This window comes from Tupaia chinensis, unplaced genomic scaffold (genome assembly GCF_000334495.1).
Source record: "Tupaia chinensis unplaced genomic scaffold, TupChi_1.0 Scaffold000066_1, whole genome shotgun sequence".
Lineage (NCBI taxonomy): Eukaryota > Metazoa > Chordata > Mammalia > Scandentia > Tupaiidae > Tupaia > Tupaia belangeri.
Genome location: NW_006159525.1, coordinates 9,696,321 through 9,715,365, shown reverse-complemented (window position 1 = coordinate 9,715,365; position 19,045 = coordinate 9,696,321). Strand labels below are relative to the sequence as shown.

Genomic DNA, 19,045 nt, shown 5'->3' with positions numbered 1-19,045 from the left:
TTCCCTAAAAATATTTAAAACATAAGTTTTCTAAACTTTGATTTCTTCATCTTTAAAATAGTTATGATAAAAGCATCAACTACACCTGCAGGTTGTTGTAGGATTAAATAAGAGAACATGTATAAAGTGACAAGTACAGTACCAAGTACATTCAATTTATGTTCTTTTAAAAGAAATTGGGAAAAAAAATAGAGCTCATGTTCAGAACCAGCATGCATCTGGCTTTCCTCGGTGTCTTCTTAGTTCATTTTGTGTTGCTTTAGCAAAAATACTGAAGACTGCGTAACTTCTGAACAGAACCTATTTCTTTCTTTCTTTTTTTTTTTTTTAACTTTCTCTATTTATTTAAATTTGACTAGAGAGGGATGGGGGTGGGGTGGAGTGAGAAAGCAAGCACCAGGTCCTGGACTCAAACCCTAGTGGGCCATGTGGGAATCCAGCACCCTTAACCACCGCACTACCTACCAGCTGCCAGAAACCTTTCTAACAGTGCAGTAGAGTGGGAAGTCCAAGATTAAGGCGCCTCCAGGTTCAGTTTTCTGGTGAGGGCTGCTCTCTGCTTCCAAGGTGGTGCTGCACTCTGCGTCCTCTGGGTGGAGGAACACTGCCTCCCATGTGTGAAGTGGGAGGGCAAAGCAACACACGCCATCATGCCTTTTTATCAGGGAATCTAGCTCCAGTCACAAAGGCTGGATTTAATTTCCCTCTTATGATTTAAGCAGCCCCTGAGGGTTTCGTCTTTTAATATGGTTGTGTCAGCAATCAAGTTTCAGTGAGAATTCCAGAGGGGACAGAACATTCAGACCACAGCAGCAGGTGAATGCATTGGCACACTCTTCACGAGGGAAGTCACCATCATGGAAGGGTGCGTGAGAAAGTTCAAGCATCTTGCTTCTGTGCCACCATGTTCTTCACCAATTTGAGTGATTTTTTTTCTCCCCAGAAATCTTTTGGGATAGGGCATATGCTATTTTATAAATGTTGTGCTTCATAAACCAGTGCAATTTTTTATGTAATGAACTTATATTGCAATTTTTAATATGGAAAAAAGTAACTGTTTTGGGGGGTGAATTTCAGTACTGATGTCACTGCTTTGGTAGAAGAGATTCAGAAAGCAGAACCTCTAATCACGACTTCACGTGCAGAGCAAGTCAAACTTCTCATAGAGAGATTACAGGAGAAACTCGGACAGCACAGCGACCACCAGTTCTATCTTTTTAAGGTAATGCAAGTTTAACCGTACCAGGTGGAAGAATTTCAATGAACAAATTAATGTCTTATTAACTAGTGTTTCACTAGAAATGTTTTTCTTCCCCTAAAAATATTGCTTGCTGTCCATAAAATGCTTGTCAGTAGTTTATTTCAATGTCTTATATTTTCTAAGACTAAATCTCAAAAATGTATTAAATGGATGATTGGTAGTCAAAACATTTAGTTCTTGAAAGGTTAAAGAAATACTTATAGTAAGCTTAGCTCCCCTTAATAATGATAAATTAAATAAATTAAAAATGTCCTAGTTATAGTAACATTAAGAAATTGTTTCATGATGTATCAACACTTCATATTATCTGCTTCCATGTGAACTAAACTATACTTCGGTAAATTACTTATATGGATCAAATAAGTTTAATTTGATGTCAATATAGTTATTTTTCTCTGTAGGTTTTAATTGTCAAATTAAGGCTGTAACATGTAGTCCATACTTCAAGAGCAGGTTTTATTTTTTTCTTTATTAGAAATATTTAAGTTTATTCTAGAACTTATTCATATTACACTGATTTTGTTTTTTATGATTTGAATTTAATTATGATAATAAAATATAATAACTTATATACTCGCTTATTTTACCTGAATCAAACTTCCAGTCATTCTTTGGTAGTCACTCAAGTTTCTGAGAAAGGATGAGGTTATTCTTGTCATCTGTCTTTTTCCAGCAGGTGGCACTGTTTAGCTTCAAATATGAGCTTTATGACCTTGTAATTTGTCCTCCAGAAGGAACATTCTTGATAGTGAACGGACACACTACATAGTTACACTATAGCAGCAGACAGAACAGACAGTCCCGACCTAGCCAATCACCCTGTTAATGAATTATCCAATTTACGTATCTCGTTAGACATCAACTATTTGTTAGTTAACATAGGGACCAAAAGTTAAATAAGACTGTAAAGGAGGTTTAGGAAAAATAATAATAATAATGCAAGTAATAATGCATTGTAAAATGTAAGTTTGAAACATATTTAATGTATTTCTTGTATGCAATGTCCATACGTATGTACAAAGTCATATGCCTTAGAATGTTTTAGAATGTTACAAATGAGTGCTATTTGGTCACTTACTTAGTAACCATGCTTTCTTAAAGGTAAATAAATGGAAATTCAAAGCCCATTATGCTTCCGTAATTATCTGTAACTACCACATGTATTACTTGTCTTTATAGCAGAAGGCACAATGCATTTTTTTCCCTCATTTGTTTGGGCATTGGATAGTGTCAGTTTATTACACGTCGTTAAGCTGACACTGGATGTCTTCATTAACTTGAGTTTCACTGGAAATGTAAAAATATTGTTTTCTGTACAATGCTTGTCATAGTTTATTCCAGTGTCTTACATACGTGAAGTTAAAATGAATGCCCTACGGTTAATTCGGTCTGAGTCTGAAATACATGGCGTTTCTTTCACTGAAGGTTCTCAGAGCACATGTACTGCCGTTGACTAACGTCGCCCTTAACAAATCGGGCTCGTGGTAAGGTTCCTTTTTTTACGTCTAACTTTTAGCCATCAAGGGACAAAAAAGTTTCACGGTGCTATTTGTTGAAGATTCCAGTTAGCTAAGGATAGGATGGCCTTGTTTCTCTGATTTCAGTACAGAGTAACAGGAGAGCTGAGGCCCTCTGTCCCTGGGCTCTAATCCGAGTGTGCTATAATGCTTGTGCCATTGTAGGCGGGAGGGATATTGGGATTCCACAACAGTCAGGTGGGGAGACCTTTTATTTGCTTGGGTAGCACCAGGGTTGTGATCAGTCACCTCAGAGCAGGTATTTTCCATTCAGTTCAGTGTTTTAGAGTATGGTCAATAAAAACTTCAGGCCTGGGTGTACTGCATGGCATTGATCAGCTTGGAACCTGAAGCTCTAGGTAAGGAAGATGAGGGAGAAAGCCCGTCTGGACCTCCAGGCGTAAAAGTAAACATGTCTGTGTTAGTTTTCTAGGGCGGCCATAATAACAGTACAGAGAGGCTTATATGACAGAAATTTATTGTCTCACATTTCTAAAGGTTACAAGGGCAAGGTCGGCCTGTTGGTTCCTTCCGAGGGCTGTGAGGAAGGAGCTGTCCTTCAGTTCCCTCCCAGGTTCACTGGTGCCCTTCAGTGTGCGGAAACAGCGCCCTGAGTGTGGGCCTCATCTTCGTGTCACGTTCTCCCTGAGTGTGTCGGCGGCTGCATTTTTCCTTCTCATAAGGACACTGGTTATTGGATTAGAAGCCCACCCTATTCCCACGTGCCCTCATCTTAACTAACCGCATCTGCAGTGACTATTTTCAAATGTAGTCATTGTGAGGAACTGTGGGGTGGCGGTAGGACTTCACCATATGAATTTCGGGGGAGGCAATTTATTCAGTAACAATGTCTGTAGTGCACGTGTGTGCAGTTGCAAATGCAGGTCTACATTTATCCGAAGGTAGAGGAAGATCATAGGAGAGGAAGCTAGAAGGACGATACCTGGGAAAGGATGAAGGATACTCTGTTCTGTCAACTTTCCTTCCAGGTGGACTTTGGTATCAGAATTAGTTTTTATTATTTTATCATTACCACTTGACACTTGGTTTTTAAATTTTATGGGTTTTTCCTTTGCTGGGAAATAATCTTTCATTGTACTTCCGTGTCTGTTTCAGAGCCATTGTTTTTCTATTTCAGAGCTATTTTAAAAAGGAAGTCTTTTTAATAATTGAATCCTTAAGGAATGACTAATATGCTCCTATTTTACATTAAAATATTGGATGTCTGGGCCAGGTGGTGGTACAGTGGTAACAAAACTGGACCCACATTGTAGGTCCTAGGTTCCATCCCGGAACCTCCCTGGGCATGCCAGGCACACACACACATGCCTATGAACTGGGCTATCTGAGTCTAGGGATGGAACACAGTGTGAGGATTGTTGAGATTTCTGTCTCTCCATTCCCCCCCCCCCACCTTATGGAAGCAATAAATAAACTTTAAAACATGTCTGATGTCACTATGCCAAGTGTTCTTATAGAATAGTCATGTTGAAAGATCTGTTTACTAATTGACATATATATATATATATATATATATATAAAGGGGATAGATGCGTGTGTTTGTGTGTGTTTGTGTGTGTATAATTGATGTTGGGTTGTTGAAAAAGTCATGTTGCATTTTTGCATAGAAAAATACATCATGACTTTTCTGATAACCCAATAGAAGGTACATGTATTTGTTTGCCAGAGAAAGGGCAACACATCTCCCAGTGGGCCCGGTCGTGGCCCAATCCATTTGACTCCACCTATCCATGCTGCTGGGATTCTGGGCACTCATGCACTGGCACCTGGTGTGTTTGTTAAGCTGTCGAGGCCAGGACCTGAACCACAGTTGGCCAGGTGGAATCTGGCTCCTTCAACCACTATGCCTTGGGGCTGGCTCCATGTACGCAGTAAACAGAATATAGTTATTGAACTCAGTATTTCAGTCAATGTTGTAGGTCCCGGGGAACACGGCGGTAAATCAGATGGGCCATGGCACTGGCGTGCAGAGGGAACTCTGGTTCTTTGGAGACTAGCAAGAAGGTGAATGTGGCAGAGCTGGCTGTGCTTTTGGGAGAAGCTGATATTCTGGGTACTGCTGCCCTTACGACCATGAGCAGAAGTTTGAGTTTTCTTCCAGGGTCCTAGGAAACCATTTGAGAAAGCTTAAAAAACATACCCAGTTTCTGTAAGGAAAATAGATCTTTAAAGATCTTGCTTGAGCCAAGATCCCCTAGAAGCTGGTTTCATTTCTTTAGGAAAGAGATGGTAACATGAAGCTGGTGAGAAGCGGCCACATTAGGGGCGTATTCTGGTGTTGCCGCAACGCAATGTCAATGTACTGATAGATACGTGTGGAGGGAGGAAAAGGGGAGACCAAGGTGATACTGAGACTTCACGGTCAGAACAACGGGAAGAATGATGCTAATGATTGGGATGTGTTAGAGTTTCAGGAAATGTTACTGATTATTGTATGCATTATTTAATTACATATATCTAGAAATGTAACCATTATAAGCAGTCTAGCTCTTAATTTTATTTAGTGACTTGTTTTGGAGTTTGAGATAAAAAATTGGTGAGCTTCCAAGTCACTGGATTTAGATTTTGTTTCCAATTTAGCTGTTTTTTTTTTTTTTTTTTTTTTTTTTTTTTTTTTTTTTTTTTGTGGCACATAAAATTTCCATCATAAAAAGCAAAATAGCATCATTACCCTGCAGGTGAAAAGGTCTCTACTAACCCGCTGCCTTCCCTCCCTGCAATGTGTTTGTATTCCTGCGTTAGCTTTATCACAGGGAGCTACGACCGGACATGCAAGCTCTGGGACACGGCGTCTGGAGAGGAGCTGCACACCCTGGAGGGCCACAGGAACGTGGTCTACGCCATAGCGTTCAACAATCCTTACGGGTCTGTGAGTTCACTCTCTCGTTCCCCACTAAATCGCTTCTTCATCCTGCTCTGTCTTGGGGGAGGAAAGGAAGAAGATAGATGACTATAACTTATTGAGCATCTGGTATGTGCTTCGGAAGCATTTAAAATACCACCTTCAATGCTTGAAGGAGTCTTTGGTACAGATAGTATGACTTTCATACAAAGAATATGTAAAACAAGTACGCATGCGAGTACAGAGAGCTCAATCCCTCTCTCCTAAAGAGAGAGGGAGTATTGTGATTTCACTTAGAGAGTCTTTAAAGATGACCTGAGATTAAAACATAAGCCTGAAGGATGGAAGGTAGGGAGAGTGGAGAGAGCACCGTGGGCAAAAGGACTTCACCAGTCAGTACTCGAAGGTGGGATTTGTTGAGCACTCAGTGGCCAGTCTTTCTAGTGAGCATTTCATGTTGAGAAATAGAAGTGGGTGAGGTCCGAAACTCCTGTGGAGTTTAAGCTCTGCTCTGTAAGACTGAGTAGCTATCAAGGGTTTGGGAACAAAGGAGTGAAATAACGAAAGTGCAGTTTTAGAAAGATTGCTCTGGCAGAGTGAAAGGGTCAGAGCGTTTGGAGGTGGGAAGAAACAGAAGGCAAGGAGATTAATTAGGAAGCAGATACAATAACACATTCATGAGACAATGACAACTCCATCTGGAATAGTGGCAGAAGGAATAGAGAAATAGTATAAAAATTCAAAGCATTTAGGGTAGAAATTTTGTTCTGTAATTTTGAAAAACGATATCACTGTATCTTGTGAAAATGTAATACATTTTCAAAACACATTAATCGCTATGACATAATCAAATTTAATTGGTACATTAAAATGATTAAATACTCCAATTAAATTATGGAAAATTTAGCTTTGATCTATGTATTTTTACATTACAGAGGATGACAGTTTTTATACTGTACTATGCCAACTTGTGAAAAGAAAGATCGTATTGAACTTATGAATACTGTTTTACTTCTACTATAATTCCTACATTTGTTGCAAAGCTATTTGAAGGATATTCTCTATAAAATATTAATAATATCATATCCTTTAATAGTGTAATTAATGGATATGCTATTTTGGGATGTCTGTTTGAGAAGACAGTTTTGTGGGAATGGAGAGTGAATACTTTCGACCCTTCTATTGGTTTGTACCAAGAACCACTGGTGAAAAATCTCCTTGTCCAACTAGATGTCTACCTATCCCAGTCTGGCGATTTGTGTATGGACTGAATCAGGGTTTTTCATTGCACTTTGGGGCACTGAGGTCTCAGCAAAGTAAGTTTACAACAACCAGTAAAAAATAAGATATAATATGTGTGTGTGTGAGAGAGAGAGAGAGAGAGAGAATGAACTTCAACTAGTTTATTTTATCTGATTTTTATATTAGATCAGAACTAAGCCTTGATTCAATAAAGTAATTCTAAGAAACATTGACATTAGTAATATCTTTTATAATGTGGTGTATTGTGAATGTAGAGAACAGTTTGTGATAGAACAGAAATTGGTCAACAACTAACAGCAACTTGAGACTAATTTGAGGCAGAAATAATGGAGAAATGAGTCAGAGAATTAATAAAGAACTTATTCCAAGCTTATCTTGGGCAGAATTTGAAAGACTTCAGCAGCTCATGGAAAATGCCTTCTACTGGATGCCAAAGGAGAAAGCCAATCCAGAGATTTCAAGTGAAGTACTCAGGCTTGTGTGTTATGTAGCTTTGGTGGGTGGGTGTTCACCAGATGGAGCTGACCTAAGCATCTATAGGAAGGGCCTTGCTTTCTTTTCATATGAGAGACCATAAAAATACTGTGTGCATGTTCTTGGAACAGAAAAGAGAAGCGAAACTTTTTATTAAGCCAGAGGGCATGTGTGCTCATCAGAAAGAAACACAGAGGAAGAGGGAGAAAGCACTCCCAGTGGGGCCTGGTCATGCAGTCCTCTACTCCATCTCCCCATCCGTCAGGATCTGGGGCATGCATATACACATGCCTAGCGTATTTTCCAAGTCATTGAACCTGGAATTTGACCCACATGGTCAGTCATGTGGGATCTGTCTCCCTTGACCACTAGGTTGTAGGACCAGCCCAGAGAAACAAGACATTAGTATTTGTCTGAGCAAATATAAATTCTGAAACTGTAATGGGCACTTGTAATTAGCTTAGTATGTGTAGTTGGGTCTTACGATCCTTACAGACTTGCACTGAACTTTCACTGTAAATAATGACAAAGTTGGGTGGATATTTTGATGACTTTCTATAAAAGACTGAATGGACTGGGGAAAAAGAAAAGGTTTTAGTTCCAAGGTCAAAGGCCAAACAGGCTAATCTGCTTCTACTCCTTTGTTATCCACTGTGCATCATGACTTTTCCAACCACCCAATGTGTAGGGATCAATGGATTAATATCTCGTCTTAGTTTAGTGTGTCATATAATGTGGCTGAATTTGTTTTTAAAATCCAATTTTTTTGTTTGTTTTAAATCTTAGTGACAAAATAGCCACTGGGTCCTTTGATAAGACTTGTAAATTATGGAGTGTAGAAACGGGAAAATGTTACCATACCTTTAGGGGACATACCGCTGAAATAGTGAGTATATTTAACAATTTGTTTTATATTTGAATTGCTGTTTCTTTTTAGGATTCCATTATAAAACTAGTGGTTCTACTTTTATAATTAGTTTTCAGATCCTTTACTCCTATTTTGAGTCTGTTTATACTGTATAATGGTGGTATTGATATAATTTAAACATTATTGCCGTAATAGCTTGCAGATGTTGTCAAGAGCTATAGCCTGTGTTGTCTAAATAGACATGTACTATAATGAGTATGTGCGTACAATGTTCCATCTTACTTTTATTTCATTGACTTATCTTTAAAGGGCTGATTATACAAGGATTGCTGAAGCTATTAAAATAGCTTTGAAAATAACATTTTTAATATCATGTGAAATGTCTAGATTGGTTGTTTTTGGCTATCATTAGAACTCAGATTTATAAGAATAATCTGATACTTGCTTACTTTTACTTTTGGCTCTCAGCTAATTCTATGTTACATATTATACCAGTAAGGTAACTGGCACCCTATGGGACAGGTGGTAGCTTTTAAAAATAAGTGCACTACTGCTCCTAAAAATCAAGGGTGTTTTAGTCAGAGCTTTATATATGGAAATATTTCTCTGATTATAAAGAATTCTCAGGTTATGTTTTATTTATTTATTTATTTAATTTATTCACATTTTGTCACATTTACTTTACATATCAAAACATTTTCACTCATAGTCCATAACTCTTGAGTTAATAAACATTTGAAAATTTCCCAAGAAATTGAATTTTAAAAATAACTTTCAAAATATTTGTTATAATTTTGTTTGTGACCCTGTAACAGAAACCATATGACTTTAAGTATTTTTTTAAATAATTATTTTAAATTTATTTATTTATCTATTTTAATTTGACCAGAGAGGGACAGAGTGAGAGCAAGAGCCAGAGAGAGAGAGAGAGAGAGAGAGAGAAAGCAAGACAGCAAGCCGTCAGGTCTGGGATTCGAGCGGTAGTTGGCTATGTGGGAGTCTAGTGCCCTTAACCACCATGTACCTGCTGGCCCCAGTTTTAAATATTTTTGAGAAAATGCTTACATCTCAACTATTCAAATTGTTGAGAAGCAAACACCCAGCTCATAATTCACACAGGAACCTTCCCAACTCAGTTTTGCCTACCACATACTCTGTGGTTCAACCTCTGCTAGCAAAGATCAACCTCTTTTTCTTCCTTCAAAGTCTTCCTCAAGGCAATCCTGTGGCTGCTCTTTTGTAACCTCTACTGATTATAACGCTGGGTGGGCAAAGTCCAGGTTATTTTATGGAACGGATTCTTTCCTATGACTTCTCCAGTATATTTACAGGTCTCTGGGAAGGATCTAGTCTAGAGGGAAGGAAGAGTTAGCAGACATACCTCTTCTAGGAATTCAGGGAAGGGGGTCCTAGAATGAGTGTTGGGACCTTGTCTCTGCTTGTGAGACTGAAAGGAAGGAAAGTATGTCTAAGTGAAGAAGTTCCCACCTGACCTGTGAATTTTCACAGGGAAGTAGTAGGAGTCCAGGTTATCTGTTGTGGAGAGCAGAGGGAGGAAGAGTGGAATGGCAGAAGGCACTGGGGCCAGAGGGATGTTAAACAGAGTAGGGAGTGGAGCTGAGGACTCAGCAGAGGACAGAGGACATGAATGAGCAATACCAGGCATCCATCCTGTTTTCTTAACTTACCTTGCCTATGTCATGAGGCAGGGAAGGCAGGTGATTGGATAAAGTCTTAGTGTGATGCAAATTAACAGCAGGCATTTATGTAGAGGGTGCATTTGAAAGATGGGCGCTAAGAGTGACTAGGATGCTGGCAGGAGTGATGCTTCCAGGATGTCTGTTGAATGAAGATAATAAACAAGGAGAAAAGACAGGGTCCCAATGAGATGGAAGGTATCCTGGGTTGGGGGAGTAGTATGCAAGAGAGAAAGTTGAAAGTATTGGGAAACACTAATGAGAAGTTGGTGAATTGGTGGTGAATCTTCAGGAGGTGATGTCAAGGCCCAGACTATGGTGTGGAAGTGATTACTGAAGAGGAGTCCAGGGCAAGGGTCTGGGATACTGGGTGAACTGCTTACATGAAGCCCACCAAGGACCTGGAATCAATACTGAGCCAGTAGCCAAAGTCCTTGAGGAGTGAGAGAGTGAGATTGAAAGCGTTGTGATAACAACGGCAAAGAAGATGGAAGCCAGATAGCACGAGTCTCAACAGAGATGAGTTTTGCTTTTGTTCTTGTTCTACTGTGGTCTGGAAGTGGCAGAGGGCGCCAGAGGCCCTCTGAGCTTGAGCTAGGAGAACACACAGCCTCTGGTCAAGAAGAAGCCACTTCAGATTCAACATGGGGACAGTAAGTCACCCATATTTACTTTTGCTGTGTATTTGTACAAAGATTTAAACTGAACCTGCCAAAGTAATTGCATCTTGCTTTTTCTTATATATAATTAAAGTCTGGAAACTCATCTTTCTAACATTCCTTCCATTTCGTGTAATTCAGGTGTGCTTGTCATTTAACCCTCAAAGTACGTTGGTGGCTACAGGAAGTATGGACACAACAGCCAAACTGTGGGACGTTCAGAATGGAGAGGAAGCGTTCACCTTAACAGTATGTCCTTCGGCCTGTTCTGTTTGTTTGCCTTTGCATTTTTGTTACAAAAGGAGCTCTATGTTAGAAGACATTTTGCACTATTGGTTTTCAAATTGTAGTGGAGGAGTGTTCTGACTGCTGTGCTAGGGATACCAAGGAAGACTCCTCGGTAGTTCTGGGGAAGCCAGATTGAGCTTCCCATTTGAACTAACTTCAGCCCATAGAAAACACAAACTATAGCTTAGAACCTTGTTATGACTGTAAACTAGTAGAAAGTGTCTGATCTCTGGGTATCCATGACAACATCTTCACTTTCTCTAGGGTCATTCTGCCGAAATCATCGCCTTATCATTTAACACTTCAGGAGACAGAATCATCACAGGTTCTTTCGATCATACAGTGGCTGTGTGGGATGCTGGTACCGGAAGGTGATTCTTAAGTCTTAAGAATTTTTTAAGCCTGGATCTAGGGATCATGAAGACACTCTATTATTTATCAGTTTAATCTTAAATCTATTAACCGGGTGTCATGCAAATAGGACACATTGAAAACATAAATGGATTCCTTCATTAATCATATTTCTGACCCACAATATATGTGCTTTCTTTGAATTCTGAGCAAAATAATGCCAAACAGCAACATAAAAAGAGAATATTAGCTTTAGCCTGGTTATTTAGCTATTATTTTATTCCTTGTTCTATATAATCATGTTTCAGTGGATTATCATTATGGTAGGCATAAATATACTATTAAATAAATAAAACTCATAGTTAATTTTCCAAATTTAATTTGCCTAAGAACTTTAATTTCCTTCCTAATGATTTTTGGTCCTAGTTGCTAAGAAGTTAACTAAATTAGCATCTATTTGTGTTGGAAAGCTCCACTCTTGGGGTTGTCTGCACTTGAAAAAAGAGGCTGCTTTCCAGGAGCACTGACTGAGATGTACCCAGGAAGGCATCAGAGAGGAGGCATGGCCTTTCTGGTATTTGACGTGTAGTTTCTGAACCACCAGGGGTCCACTCATCTGGTGTAAGATTAAGTCTAAAATTTCGAACTGCCCTTGTTATTTAATACCCATAGCTTTCTGAAGTGTTGCTTTAATGTTATGTTTGATTACTTAAAACTTAAGTACATTTTTGTTTAAACAAAATTAGTCCTCTCTTTTTGAGTTACAGTAGAGCCATTTTTTGTTTTGTCTTCAGATTTATTGTGTGAAATCCCACGTTTAGTTCACACAGCTGGGCTTGATCTCATTATTGTGCATATCCACAGTATGTACTGTCATCAGTTTTAATCATTTCCATGTTGCAGGAGGGTATGTACGTTAATTGGTCATTGTGCTGAAATTAGCAGCGCCTTATTCAATTGGGACTGCTCTTTGATATTGACTGGCTCTATGGACAAAACCTGCATGGTGAGCAAAAGAAACACCTTCCACTTATATTGCGTCCACACGCTTCACTGTCAGATATTCCTGAGAACATTCACAAATTCCAAATATAGTACAAAATTAAGGTATTTACTTATACATGATAATTGGTCATTTTTCAAGTTTCAGATTTCTCAAAGTTGAAAGTCTCATGATACAGTAAAATAATTTTAATTGTTTTAAAGGTATTAAAGGTCTTATTTAAAAGATATGTTGTTTTTGTTTAGTATCCACTGTTCATGTATTAAGTTTTGATTAGAGTGACCCTCAAGGACCCTCACATTCAGTATTTCCTTGCCTCTAAGAAATGTGGAAGAATCCAGAACTTATATTCTAGAATTCATAACACTTGATTACATGTTTAATGTATTTTGTGCTTTTCATTTTATGACATTGTAGTTTCAGAAAAGATTCTTAGTATTTGCTGTCTTCCCAGTAAAGAGAGGCTCCTTCCACGCCAGTCCTTAAGCACAAAGTATGAGATTTTTGTTTTCTTTTCCCAATGCAGTGGTGGATTCTAAATGTCTGACTTTGGTTTTCTCTGTATCCTAAGTGTGCTTCCTAAATAGTTGACTGTGGTCCCTGTTCATAAATTAAGATAAAGCTAATAGGAAATGTAAAAATTACACAAGCAATTCTGGCAGATTTATTTTATTTTATTATTTTTTAACCAGCCACAGTATGTCATTAAGACCACTGACCCTCTTCACATTTTAGACAGGAAGTCTTAGTCTTTTTCTTTTTTTATTGCAGTTGTGGGATGCTCTTAGTGGAAAACATGTGGCAACCCTAACGGGTCATGATGATGAAATACTAGATAGCTGCTTTGATTACACCGGAAAGCTTATTGCCACAGCCTCAGCGGATGGTAGGTGATCTATTCGTGCATTTACTTGTGGAGAGATGGATGATTTGTTTGGTAAATACACCTGATTGTACACTGTGGGTCATCTCTCCAGTAACCAGCTAGAATGGATACTACATATGCCTCATCTCCATTTTGGTTACTTGTGTAGCCATGGTATGTCCGTATCATGCTCTTGACAATTACACGTGATGCTGTACAGTCTGTGCCATCTCCCTGACAGCCACCTGAGACTTTGGTCCTCTCCAGGATAACCACATACGAGGCTGTCCTCTGAGCAGTTCTCCCTACCGAACTCACTACATGAGAATACCCGATGTTGGCCTCATCAAACTTACCTCCATTGATGGTGCTGTAAAAAATCTGCACCATGTCCTTAAAAACCACATGCTGGAGACAGCAGGCAGTGTAGTGGTTAAAGTGCTGGACTTCCATATGGCCGACCACTGCTTGAGTCCTGAACCCAGTAGCTTTGAAAATCACTGCAGGCATGTAAACGTGCATGCTCTGAATTCCAGGAGGAGAATGCCGAAGAGACTGTGGCATGACCATCTCTGCTGAGGGGTGATTCCCCACTTTTCCTTTCCCTGTCTCTCTCTGCCTTGCTCTCTCTGGGGGGAGTGCATGTGCCCTATGGTAAAAAAGAACAAAAACAAAACCAAAAAAACCCCACACATGTTCTTCCAGTATGGTTGCCAAATCTTTATGATCAGCGTATGTGATGTTATGCCATACTCTAGCTTTTCGATGGCCTCTTACGGTTTTCCGCCATGTCTATAGCACCTTATTGATAACCGTGTATAGTGCTATGTCAGGCTTGCCGCAATTCCATGAAGACCACATGTGATCTACATTATATCTGTCCTCTCCCTGTTGAACACGTATGTCAGTGTGACATCATGTTGTGTCTGTCCCATATATTAATCTACTGGTGTCTGCCTCATCTTTTTAAAAGTCACATAATATTCCATACTATGGCTTTATGTACTGTTTAAGACCGTGTTCGATACTATGCCGCATCTGCCTTATATCCTTGGGAACTACTATGACACTCTAATGTCTGTGTTATCTCTCTGATGACAACACATCATGACATGCTACGTCTGTGCCGTCTTATCACCTGGTAAGACACTCCACTATGACGCATCATCTCCCCGGTGACCGGGTAGACACAGCATTGTCTTCATGATCTTGTCAATGGCCACGAGTGATAGCACGTGTACTGCATCATGTTCTTAAAAACACGCATGATATTGCACAGCACCTACATCATCTACTCGATGGTCACTAGGGTTAAACGTAATGATTTCCTTGACAGCCATGTGAAATGCTGCATCGTACGTGCCTCATGTCGTAGACGGCCATGTGTGATGTCACCTGTGAGATCTCCTGAGCAAGTATATATGATGTTACACTATCACTTTATCATGTCTTTAACCAGCTCATACGATGTTGTAGTATGTGACCTATACCATTTCTGCACCATGTCCATAGAAGCCATGTAGGATAGTGTACTACGACTTGTCCCCAGGACAGATTCGTATGACACTGTACTATGTCTGTGTCGTTTGGAAAGTAGAGTCTGATGATATAATTCTTTTAGTTTATTTTTTTTTGCAATTTTTTTTTTTTTTTTTTTTTTTTTAGTTTTCCTTAGTGTGCTTGCACTTGCCGGAGAGCAAGAGAGAAAGTGTGAAATCACCCCCGCCCTGGGGGATGGCCACACTGCAATCCCTTCTCCATCCTCCATTCAGGATTTTGGGCATGCACACGATACGCCTGGTGTATTTTTCAAACCACCAGGAGGTCTGGGACTTGAACTGTGCAGTTGGCCATGTGGGATCCAGTCACCTTAAACTCCATGCTCCCTGGTGGCCCCATGATACAATACTTTGTGTTACTTCCCTGACTGTTACTTATGATACTTCAGTATGTCAGCCTCATACTCCTGATAAACACCTGTAGCAGTGCAATACATCTCAGTCAAATCATGGTATCCTCATATGACACAAAACTGTGTCTGTGTCATCATCCTGAGGCCCACGTGTACCACTATTCCACGCACCATCTTCTGGTAGTGCGTGAACCACATGGTATCTGAGTCATCTTCCTGACAACCGAAATGATGCTACAGCCTTTTTGGACCATCTCCTTGACAACCATGTATGAAGTTATACCGTGGCTCATCATGTCCTGACAGTGGATGAAGCTATGTTATGTTTGCACATTTTAAAATAATCCTGTGTGCTATTCTAGTAGTGGTAATCTCTATGACAACCATGCACAGTCCTGTAAGGTGCCTGCATTTCTTCCTTGGCAGTCACGTGTGATGTTACACTTGGTGAAACCTCGGGACCTGCACAGGTAACGCTGTTCTGTAACCGCGTTCTCTTTAATGACTATATCACTAAGGTTGCTGTACAGAGCACCACGAATTGGGCGGCCTAAATAAAGAAATGTATTTTCTCACAATTCCAGAGGCCCGAAGGCTGAGCTCAAGATGTCGGCAAGATTGCTTTCTTTTGAGGCTCGTGATGGAGGTCTTCTTTCTGTGGCTTCACGTGGTCACCCACACATGTCTGAGTTCTAATCATCGTTTCTTATAAGGACTCCAGCTGTACTGGATTAGGGTCCTCCCAATGACCTTATCTTAACTTCATTACTTCTTTAAAAATCCTGTCTTTGGGGACTGGTAGATAGTGTAAGGGTTATGTTGCTGGAGTCCCATGTGGTTGACTAAGATTCGAGTGCTGGACCCAGCGACTTAAAACTCACATCAGGTGTGTGTGTATGCACATTCCCCTGAATCCTCAGAGAATGGAAGAGAGGGGATTGAGGCATGCCCATCTCCCCTCAGGGGTGATTTCTCATTTTCTCTCTCTGTCTCTCTCTGTCTCTCCAGCCAGCACATGCACTCCATAGCAAAAATCTCTCTCAAAAAAATTAAAAATAATAAATAAAAAAAATTGAAAACTCTATCTCCAAACACAGTCACATTCTGAAGTACTGACATTAAGTACTTCACTGCACGAATTTGGAGAGACAATTCAGCCCCAAGCAGCTCTTAAGACATACTACATAGTTGCATTTTCTGCCTGTGCATTATTTTATGTCCTCTTCCTGTTTTTGAAACCACTTATATTCCATTTGCATACAAAGGACTATGCTAGACCACTTCCGTGACATGCCCTGGATATTTAAGGATGTTGCAGCAACACGTCTTTGTCTTCCTGATGAGTGTTTCCTTCAGGAATATGTCTCCATCGTCTCCAATCCTCTTCATAACCGCATAGACTACAAGAACCTCTTGGATCATATCACAGACAGCAGCTTATGATTCCCTACTGCGTCCATGTCACCATGTTGATAGCGAAACGTACTTCTTCTGCCATCATCTGGTTACCACATGCGATGTGATTCCACGTGTGTGCTCTATCCCTGACACACCATGTATGACGCTGTCCCTTCTCTCGTTGTCTCCTTGAGGACTCTTTATAAAACCACACAGTGTCTGTGTCATCTCCCCAGGGACCACAGATGCTACCTTACACTCGTGTCACCTACCTGGTGACGATGTATGCCACTGCACAGTCTGATGTATTCTTATGACGTGTGCTGCCGTGTTGTGTGTGCATTGTAGCATGACAACAACATCTGTGTCTATGCTCTGTGTCTGTGTGTCTGTCTTACACTATACTGACTCATGTATGGGTCATCTTTTTCAGGACCAGGTGTGACGTTACATTATGCCTAATCTCCTGGCCCCCCAAACGTGTTATGCTGTATCTATGTCAACTTCTGTGACCGCGTTGGATGCCAGTCTGTGTGTTATCTCCCTGGTCCCTGGCTGTGATGTGGAGCTCTCCCCGTGTCGTCTCCTGGCGACGACACACCGAGCTCCAGGCTGTGCTGCTGATCTTCCTGATGATCATGCATCACGCCACGTGTCCTCCACACTGGTGTCCTGCCACGGGCATCCTCCACAGTGCTTCACTGCATCATCCCCTGACGACCACCTACCGTGCTTCCTTATATCTGTGTCTTCATTTCCTTCAGAACTAAAATGTTATATCTGCACCCTCTCCTTGGAAACAATATGTGACGTTCTATTGCCTTCATCCTTTATTTGATAACCACGTCGGATGGTGTATTCTGGTCATCTCCTTGGTAATCAGGTAGCATGCCACAGTGTGTCTGCCTGTTAACATGGGAACTATGGGTGTGCCACCATTATATAGAGAGAGAGAGAGAGAGAGAGAGAGAGAGAGAGAAATACTGCACACACTATATTTTGGGTCATGTCACAAATGATCATGTCTGATGCTGTAAGATGTCTGCATGGTCTCTGACAATGTGTGCAATAGAGTGTAATCTCTTCCCATGTTCTTGACAAACCCGTGTCCTGCTATGCCATTTCTCTGCCATCTCCTTTATCATCATAATCATGTACATGTATGAACTGTACTTGAATAATCCAGATAATAACCCACTTTTAGAATTCACCTTTAGACCTATTTGTCATGCTTATTCTGAGGGTCCCCTCCTTGCTGATGATTTAGGACATGAGCTGTCCTCTGGGTCACCTTGATTTAAGCAGTATTACACTGCAGCGTATCTGCATAATAGCCTTCGGGAGCGTGTGTGGTGCTGCACTGTGGTGCTGCACTGGGTGACTCTAGCAGCCACCTGCGACCTCAGCCTAAATCTGCTTTACCTTGTTGAATATCTTACATGCGGCACTACTGTCTGCGTCATCTCCATGATCAACACATGGCTGTAAGTCATTAAGTATCATCTCCTTCATCACATTTGGGATACTGTGTTGTGGATTATCTCCCAAGGGAAGAGCCTGCTGCTGTATCATGTCTGTCTCTGTCGTCTTGATATCCACGTACGATGCTGCAGTGTGTGCCGTCTCTCAGTGATGTCCATTGTCTGTATCATCCCGTTACTGAAATACCTATGTTGTGTCCCTCCTTGACCCCCCTGTACAATGTTATACTGAGTGCGCTTCATCTTCATAAAACTACGCATGTGTTTTACCAAGCCCATGTCGTCTTCCCCGTGACACGTGCATTGCATTGTCTGCTGCATCTCTCTGATGACGATCTATGACAAGTCTTTATGTCCATCTCATATTCCTGGTTTCCACGCATCATGCTACTTATCTCAGATTTAGCACCTTGAAAATGCCCTATGATGCTGTAATGTATTTCCTTGTCTTCTTGAAATATTTTATTCAACAATATGTATTAAAATAACTGCTTTGGGACCAGCAGTTGGCGTAATGGCTATGTCGCTGGATTCCCATGTAGTTGACCATGGTTCGAGTCCCGGACCCGATGGCTTAAACATGCCAGGCACGCGTGTGTGTATGTGTGTGTGTCCAAGATCCCAATAGGAGAATGGAGGAGAAGGGATTGCAGCATGGTCATCCCCCCGAGGAGGGTGATTTCTCACTTTCTGTCTCTCTGTCTCTCTCTGTTGTTCTAGTGAGTGCATGCATCCTTTAGCAAAAACCTCTCCATAATAATAATAATAATAATAATAAATGCCATTTTGTGCCAGGGATTATTTCATGAACATGAGCTATATCATTGAACAAAAGAGTTACAAATTACTGCCCTATGGAGTTATTTAGTGGGATAGGATACAGAGAAAAACATGTAAGAGGACTTGAAAAAGTTCATGGAAAAAAATGGAGTTAAAAATGTGAGTTTATGGGACCAGCAGTTGGCCTGGTAGGTAAGGCTTGCTTTGTCACTTTCTCTGTCTCTCTCTGGTCAAATAAAATAAATAAATAAATAAATAAATAAATAAATAAATAAATGTTAAATAAAACAATTCTTTAAAAAATGTGAGTTTATTTTGAAATACATACATAGAGATTTTCATGATATGAATTTCCATGAACGTTT

General features: G+C 40.3%; 1 protein-coding gene across 1 annotated transcript in view; it reads left to right on the top strand.

The window, feature by feature from the left end:
* The window catches only part of DAW1 (dynein assembly factor with WD repeats 1), a 48,097-nt gene that overhangs the window by 18,546 nt on the left and 10,506 nt on the right, over positions 1–19,045 (top strand). Inside the window, exons 3-10 of the mRNA XM_006141929.2 lie at positions 1,078–1,222; positions 2,687–2,745; positions 5,542–5,664; positions 8,165–8,264; positions 10,744–10,851; positions 11,155–11,261; positions 12,145–12,247; positions 13,016–13,130. Coding sequence (XP_006141991.1) covers positions 1,078–1,222; positions 2,687–2,745; positions 5,542–5,664; positions 8,165–8,264; positions 10,744–10,851; positions 11,155–11,261; positions 12,145–12,247; positions 13,016–13,130 — 860 coding nt within the window. The remainder of the gene's footprint in view (positions 1–1,077; positions 1,223–2,686; positions 2,746–5,541; positions 5,665–8,164; positions 8,265–10,743; positions 10,852–11,154; positions 11,262–12,144; positions 12,248–13,015; positions 13,131–19,045) is intronic.